General features: G+C 37.0%; 1 protein-coding gene across 1 annotated transcript; it reads left to right on the top strand.

The window, feature by feature from the left end:
• Nucleotides 1-2,115: 2,115 nt before the first annotated feature.
• LOC148848231 (cyclin-U2-1-like) lies at nucleotides 2,116-3,104 on the top strand. The gene is made up of 2 exons (XM_088952509.1): nucleotides 2,116-2,641; nucleotides 2,738-3,104. The coding sequence occupies exons 1-2, from the start codon at nucleotides 2,235-2,237 to the stop codon at nucleotides 3,021-3,023; spliced, it is 693 nt and encodes a 230-aa protein (XP_088808635.1). The 5' UTR covers nucleotides 2,116-2,234; the 3' UTR covers nucleotides 3,024-3,104.
• Nucleotides 3,105-8,618: the final 5,514 nt, after the last annotated feature.

The raw sequence follows: 8,618 nt of genomic DNA, 5'->3' as shown, positions 1-8,618 counted from the left end.
TTTAGTCAACCATTAAAGAAAATAGACACAAGAGGGCCCTGAAGATTGTTTGGATTAATGTTAATAAGACCCTATAAGAAGAAGAAATAGCCTCGTTAGCCCAGTTCACAGCTTGATTTGCCTTGCGATAAGAAAATAGACACAAGGAGGCCACACCTTCCTTCTAAATAAGTCACAACATTTCCCGCCTATAGAAATACAGCAACATTGTTTATATGTGGATGATTCGTATATTCATTTCATAAATAGAGCTGCTAGTTCATGTGTTAATTAGGTTGCATTCCAATGAAGCATATGCATTTTTTTATCAAAAGCCCACTTGAATGCAAATTTAATTCTTTTTTATTGATGTACTTTTACACTTATTATCAATGTAAATATGCATTGGTCTGTCATTTATCAATGCATAAATGTAATATTGCCAAACACAGACAAAAGTGAACCAGAGTACAAATTTACCCTGAACCGGGATTTATACTCCATTTGCATTGTTTCTAAGCACAGCCTTAAGGATGAATATAGGATAGTAGTACAACGGGCATCAAGGTTACAGCTCAACAACCAGCTGAAGTTGAATGGAAGACAGTCATTTGGAGCTACAGGAAGCTAAGAGGAGAAAGAATCAAAAGCTTACAGTTCTTTGTGATGACTTGGTCCATTGTACATACTATAAATAGTAATGAACAGACTTGCAAATAGATCAACAAGCTGTATAGGGATCAAGTGGCAAGCCTACTGTGTAAATAGAAAATATAATGACGTAGCTAGAAGGATTGCATGTATCACTTTTCAAGTCATTAATATAAGGCCCCCTTTGGTTTGCAGGAATCTGTCTGGAACCGGAATTAGAATGAATTATTCTGTTTTCAATTATTTGGTTGGGCAGAATTGGAATCTCATTGTCATTCTTAGGGAATGGTTATTTCCTGTCCCTCCCTTGGAAATGAAATCTTATTCCTGGTGATTTTAATTCTTATTCTCATTCCTACCTAAACCAAACAGACTGAGAATAGACCATTCTAATTCCGATTCCTACTACAAACCAAACAGATCCTAAGTTTTCTTTTGTCGGAGGGAAAAAAAAAAGTAGAACTGTAAATAGACTCCATGGTAAATCCCCTTTTCAACTGTATTGGCCAATGAAGGGGAGAAGAAGACAAGAGAAACTCTTTCACCTGAAGAAACATTGGGATTGCTTAACTAAACAGGTCAAAAAGGAAGGAATAGGTCTGTTAGTCATGTCATGTAGACAAGTCTAAGAGACCCAGCACTTTAATTTCCAGGTTGTAACTTTAGTTGGGGGGCCCCAAACAAAACCTTGCCACGTTTTAGAATAAGTTCATTTTGTGTGCTTTCTTAACAAGACAGCTTGGACGACCACTATTGGTAAATCATATTGGGAGAAAGAATACAAATCCAATACATTGGAGAAGTAAGCTAAGCGATTGGGCAATCCAGAGGGAATGGTTTAATTGAACTTTGGATTCTCTGCATATGCATCATCAATTTGCAGAGACAGGTGGCAGCTGCAGGTGCAGTTATATGGATCGGATGTAGACTGCCAGCTTGGCCTAATTTAATTTATTACAAGCAGGAGAGCAAAATTTACCACCAACCCACTTCTACCTTTTGGTTCTCTCATTCAATTACATGAATTCCCCTTGGATCCCATTATTCCCAAACCCTTTGTTTATCCTTTTTTCCCATGCAAATCGCCCACTGCTTTCAGTTTCAGCCTGCTACATTAAAAATGCTTATTCAAGGAAAGGACAGACCCTATTTGTTTTTTAATACCTGCTCTCTCTCTCTCTCTCATATATATTTCTTTATCTTTTTTTCTGCAATAATCAATCACTGCGTGATAGTCGTCCATGACTAGTGATTGGTATATGAAGGAAGAAGGAAGTGCAGGGAAAGAGTTTAGGAAATCCCGAGCTCCACTTGATTGTCACCCCTCCTTCCAGCCACCTTCCAATTGGCCGAATACAGACCCAACATTCGCTTTCTTTATTCACGTCACAACTAAGTCTACTCTTTCCCTACCCACCCACTTCTTATTCTATAAATCCTTCACATCACAACTAAGTCTACTCCCCTACCAGCTTGTTTCTTTTATAGATCCTTCCCTCAGTGCCCAACACTCCCCTAAACTTTCTCTCTCTCTCTCTCTCTCTCTCTCTGTGAATTCAGTTCTTCTCAGGAATAATCAAGGATACACCAAATTAACCAATATAATGGATTCATCTTCAACCCCAATTTCCCCAGCTAAGCTTCGATCTGATCTCTATTCCTTCGCATACCAAGACGAGTCCAACAGCCCACTGGTGATTTCCGTTCTTGCTTCCCTCATGGATAGAACCATGACGAGAAACAATAGAATTACAGGAAAATGTAACTGGGTGTTGTCCAAAGATTCCAGAATCCGTGTTTTCGATTGCCATCAGGTACCAGACATGACAGTTCAGTCTTTTCTCGAGAGAATCTTCCGCTACACTCGCGTTGGACCGCCGGTTTATGTCGTCGCATATGTTTACATCGATAGACTGTGCCAAATGCATCCCCAGTTTCGAATCACACCCAGCAATGTACACAGGCTTCTCATTACAACCATCATGGTGGCCTCTAAATTCATCGAGGACATGTATAATTTCTTCTGTTTTCCGCCTTTAACAATCTTTCTCATTTTTTGATGAATAGGGTCTGAAACGGAACTCATCATATTTCATGTTCTGTGCAGGAACTACAGGAACTCTTACTTCGCAAAAGTTGGTGGACTGACGACCAGAGAGATGAACAAATTAGAGATGGATTTTCTCTTCTTGATGGGTTTTAAGCTGCACGTAAACGTGAGTGTGTTCGAGAGCTACTGTTATCATCTGGAGAGAGAAGTGAGCATAGGAGGAGGATACCACATAGAGAGGACTCTGAGGCTTATGTGTTGTGGTGAAATCAAGGCCAAGCGTAGAGAGGAAGATGGCTTCAACAATCAGCTTGGCCGTGTTATCGGATGTGGTTCACATTAATTCATTTGAACGCGCTTGTGTCCTAACATTATACATTCTCTGTATATAGACTAATTATTAAGAGTTGTTGGTGTATGAACTTCATTGGAAGTTCTTGTGCAGTCAGTCGATCTGCTTGATTAGAACTTAATTATAATAAGTGTAAGACGCCATACTTAAAAGAATTTAGTCCGTGTCCCATGGCTGCTGTTTGTGCGTGATGGAATCATGAAAACTTTTCAGAGTTTTCACAGAGAGAGAGAGAGAGAGGGTTACGATGTGACTGTGACCGACAAACTGACAGGGGGATTGATGATTACGCATGGGATGATGGGAATAAGTGTTTGATTATTAAGTAACACAATAATCAAGATACTCCTCTTAGGTTATTAAGATCCGTCCCTGAATAAGTTTTTATTCTTTAACACACCCATTCATTCAAAAATACCATTAGACGTTGAAGGTGTGGAGACAAGGTTAATTCAAAGTATTGATACATATTAATTCGTATTAATCCATATGTATCATGTTGATGGCTTTCTGATATATTCCTTCAAGAGTTATATCAGGTCAGGCCATACTTCAAAGTATAGTTGGGACTTAAAGCAATCCCTCTGAATCAGTTTTGAAAAAAAAAATAAATAAAATATAAAAAAAGCATTGATACAGACCGATACACTAACCTGTATGATACTTTAAACCTTGGGTGGAGAAATACAGGTCCATTCAGGAATTTAATTAATTATAGTGGAGAAGATAAGGATAGAACATTAGATCACTTATCATACTCAAGAACCATTTAAGTTAAAATTTTAAACCGGTAGGTGAGGTCTCTCTAAATAGATTTTTATACTCTAACGTAGGTTGTATGTAGTCATTTTACAATTGTCTTTCTCTGGACACATTCAAGTTTCTGTGTAGAAGGGTTCATTTGGCCAATTAATCATAATCATCAAGAAGATCGATCTCGTATGTAGTGCCCCTCAACACAAAATTGACCATACCATGCAAATTTTAGGAGCTTAAATCTATCCCAGGAGTTTAATTAATGTTGCCACCTGGTACCTGCCTTACTTCAAAAGAAGGTGATTTTCCTTGGTTGGCTGACAAGAGAAAAAGAAAGATAAGAGTAAAAAAAGTTACATATAATAGTACTAAAACCGATGATAGTACCCCCACAAGGAGGCGCCCCACAACGTTCTACAGCACATCCTTGCCATGTATTGGGAACATCTCCCGATGATAGTATTAAAACTGATGATGTCATCATTGGAAAATGTTCCCAATGCAGACGGGGATATGCTGTGGGACATTGTGAGGCACAGATCTGAACTCCATACCCTCTAATACCTATAAAATTTAAAAAAAAAAAGTAAAAAAAGTTAAAATAAAAACAAAAGATATTGATCATATTGATACGCACTAATACCCACTTAAGAGTATCAGATATATCTATTTTTATCTTTGCTCCCAGTTACGTTTTGTGGCATCCAGTTCATGTATAACGGTCCATTTACATTCACCCTCCAACAAATAGAGAAAACAGAGGAAAATAGCCTGGAGCAAGAGGAAAAAAAAGTTGTGTTTAGAGCAGTTGGAAGCCAATTCTTATTCTAGGCTCAAAACTCATTTAAACCTAAGAAAAAAAACTGAAAAAAGTGAATTACTTTTATTGCTCAAAATCCATTCTTTAAATAGTGATTATTATAAGCAGAATTTTAACCAAACATGGCCGGAAGGCCCATAACTTCCACACTATCTCCTAAAAGAGAACTTTGTTTTATTCAGCCAAAGTTTACGTATGAATTTGAGAAAATCAAGTATCCTCTGTTGGGGAAGATGGAGTCATTGTAACTTTGGAGGAGAAGCTCTAAGGCGCGTCTGAAGATACTGTCTTTAGAACGTTATTTGCCCCCACTCAGTTTTATTGAGTTTGTTGTTGGGTTATAGGCAAATTCATTCCCAGGATACAACAGCGCCTTGGGCGAGAATCTGCAACTAGCAAAGTTGAAGAGTCTCCAAAGAAACCTTCTGTGAGACTGTAGTAGACCAGACTGAGAGAGAGAGAGTGTGTGAATTTCGAAATTGTGTGATTTGGAATCTGATTCATGCTCCTTAAATAATTTGTGAAAAGGTATGAAGAAAAGGTAGGTGCTCGTTTAGAGATGGCACCTTGAACAGTCACGATTTCAAACATTGTGCCTCTTGATCACACCCGATCGAATCGTGACCGTTGATCTCATCAACAGTTAGCAATGCACCAAAACCAAAGCCACCCATTGCGAGCCACGCGGGTGCGAGCAAAGTGCGCCTCTAAAGCGCCTCATTGTGTTGCACACGCGTGCACGTGTGTTGCGTTGCACGGTATCAAATCCCCATATTCTCTTCTATTAATTCTAAGGAGTATAAATTAGCTCCTATTGAAATACTAAAAACAAAACTTATAATTTTCCAATGTGGGACAAGTTCAAAACTAAGTTTTATAAGAGAAAAACTTGTTTCCAGCCATATTCTCCTCTACTCAGATTGTGTATGTTTCATTAATTTCTACAATTCAACCTTGTTTCCAGCCATATAGAGGGATAAACTCAAGTGGTCAATTCAGTTTTGATGATTTTAATTTCTTAATAATTTTCATCATCCAGACCATGAAGTAATGAAATTACATATATATGGTTGAGAGTTGAGACTACTTAAGATCAAGATCATCATGGGTATTATCATGGGTATGGATATGGATATGATAATCTTTTTCCCTTTTATTCTTATTTTAATTTGGTAAGTGAACAATGAACTCTTCATAGTCATACATATGAGGATGTATTCATCTTAATTTGGTACACGAGGCTGAAAACAATAATTGGAGACTGATTATAATTAATTAACAAGGGCTTATGTCTTAATACATTATTAATTATGAAGATTAATTAAACCAAGTTTTTATTCATCAATCATTCAAAGGGTGCCATGAAACATGGAAACATCTTTTTCAGAGTTGTAAGGACTAAGGGGTGTTATTCCTTTCCGGTCGGGTGTGTGAACCTTGAACGGTAGCCCCTTCGCTGCATCACTGCACGGGTCGCGTGGGATGTCTATCTCCTACCAGCAGCAACAAAATAAATTTAAAGTATCAACCAGCTTTCTCCAACCAAAGATGGGAGAGAGAGGGGGTGAGAGAGAGAATAAAAATGCTAGGGTACTCATTAGTTGACAATTGTGCAGGGACAGTCACCTAACCTTGAATGTTTGTTAATTTAAAGGCAACCGGCCGGCCTCTCCCCCACTAAATGAGAAGTTTCGTTTGTTATATAATCAGAGGAGATGCGATTCAGTCTTCACAAAACGTCACAGCCACTTTAGTTATGCACTGGGGATAACTTTTCATGAATAAAAGCATATAAGTATGAAAATATTTTCAACGCACGATTGCAACTTGGGTTGTTGATATTAAATGTTAAACCGATCAAATTAGCCCGATCCAATTCGAGTTTATCAGTTCTTTAAAACCATCGGTCGGTTCCGACTTGTGTGAGAAAATAAATTGATAATTTAGTTCGATTTTCAGTTTTTATATATGATAACCGAAATCGAACCGACCCTATACGTTTTAAGTAATTACTAAGTAGTCCCTACTCAATCCTACTCCCAATCATAGTTAATTTTAAATTTAAGTAAAATTATTTATTAACTTTTTGGGTTTAGCAAGCATTGACGTGAAGGATCTTGTAAATTGGAATGGACATACAAGTTGGACTGTTGGAATTTTCACTCCTCAATTTTGGAAAGAAAAAAAAAGAGAGGTTAAATAAAGTTATTTATTACCTTATCAGTTTATTTATTACCTTTTTGGGTTTAGCAAGCATTGTTGTCAAGGACTCTTGGAAATTGGAATGGTGAGATAACTGTTGGAGTCTTCACTCTTTGGTTTTGAAAAGGGAAAAAAAAGATATATTAAATAAATCGATTAAACCGATAAACCAACCCTTCGTGTTTGGGTCGGTTTTGCTTCAAGGCCGGTCGGTTTTGGTTTAGTCAATAAATAAATCGGCTAGGTTGGGTCGATTGAAGAAAATGACTCAAACTGACCCAACCTGACTAGTGAACACCCCTAGCTGCAAGTGGCTATGAGGATGGTATGAACACCGTTTTGTGAGGATTAAATCCAAGTTCTAATCAAAGAGCCCACTTTGCCATGGAAATGGGACGAATTTGAGTCAGTAACCATACTCTTCGTTATTGACCTCAAATTTTTTGACTTCAAAATTAGGGGAAATTTCACTTTAGTATCCTAAACTTTGAGGGTAGTGTCAAATTAGGACTCGAACTTTCAAACTTGCAATACCTAAACTTTCAAAAAGTGTCAAATTGGTCCCTGTTGTTAACCGGCCGTCAATTATTTGTTGAAAATGTCAAAACTACCCTTCAAAAGAAACTGTTCATTATCTTCTACTTTGAGACTAAATCAATTATCTTCAAAGAAAAAGAGAAAAAAAATATTAAATATGATTAAGGGAAACAATAACTGAAAGCAAAGAAATAACTAGACAAGAATGTGTTTTAGATCTGAAGGTAGAAGATAATGACTTCATTAGTCTAGAATCTCAAACGCCTCAACCGGTTCAGTCTCAAGGTAGAATTAAATGAATAATGCCTTCTTTTGATGTGTAGTTTTAACATTTTAAATAGATAACTACGGTCGATTAACAATAGAGACCAACTTGACACTTTTTGAAAGTTTAAATAGTGCAGCGACACATTTGAAAGTTCGAATTATAACTTGACACTACCCCCAAAGTTCAAGGTACTAAAGTGAAATTTTCCCTTTTACAAATTCTACAACAGTGTTCCCCATCAGGGAGAAACCAACTTTCATCTCTGACTCCAATGGGAGATGGTTCTCAGCCCATTGGGGATTTGATCATTTGAATCCCTGAATTTTATTTTTTAATTAAAAGTTTGTTTTACCTTGAGAAAAAGATTTTCTTTAAGGAAAAAAATATTATTATAAATGGGTTTAATATTTAACATTATTAATCACCAAGTATACATAGATATGGACTTCCATCCCATCCTAACTCCAAATCCAATCGGGTATCTTTCTCCATACTCACAAGAACTGTCTCCAAAATGAGGTGGGGACAAGAAAATTTGCCATATATCCCCTAAATTCATCAATCACGTTTTAATTAGTTTATATTTTATTCACAAATGAAAAAAAAAGGTTTATCTTTTAGTGAATGAATTTGAAGTTCTATTAACCTACTCAAACAAACAAAATAAGAAAGCCCAAGAGGTGAGAGGTCCAGCATAAGGAATATAGACAATGCCTGAGGGAAGCTACACCAACACGTTTGTAAAACTTTGTTTTTGGTTAATGTTTGGTGACAGATGATCCATGATGTCCCCCACCAGCACCAAGAAGAGATGCTTTTGCAAATGTAGGATCCCAGTTTTTTTTTATTCATCAGACGGCGGAGAATACAGATTATGGTAAATTTGGCACGTTGTATAGTAATATTGACCTTCATTCTGAGTTAGAGTGGGAGAAGTTTTGACCGGTACGAATGATTGGATGAGGATGGAAAAATAAAAAAGGTAGAGTGTATACCAAAAAAT

Source organism: Nelumbo lutea, chromosome 6 (genome assembly GCF_056320005.1).
Source record: "Nelumbo lutea isolate HS-2025 chromosome 6, American lotus-T2T, whole genome shotgun sequence".
Classification (NCBI taxonomy): Eukaryota; Viridiplantae; Streptophyta; class Magnoliopsida; order Proteales; family Nelumbonaceae; genus Nelumbo; species Nelumbo lutea.
The sequence above is the reverse complement of the archived record's forward strand: the minus strand, read 5'-3'. Positions and strand labels throughout refer to the sequence as shown.

Coding starts and splice junctions, on each gene's coding strand:
- LOC148848231 (XM_088952509.1), top strand. CDS start 2,235: ATGGATTCATCTTCAACCCCAATTTCCCCAGCTAAGCTTCGATCTGAT. Junction 2,642..2,737: donor TCTAAATTCATCGAGGACAT/GTATAATTTCTT, acceptor TGTTCTGTGCAG/GAACTACAGGAACTCTTACT.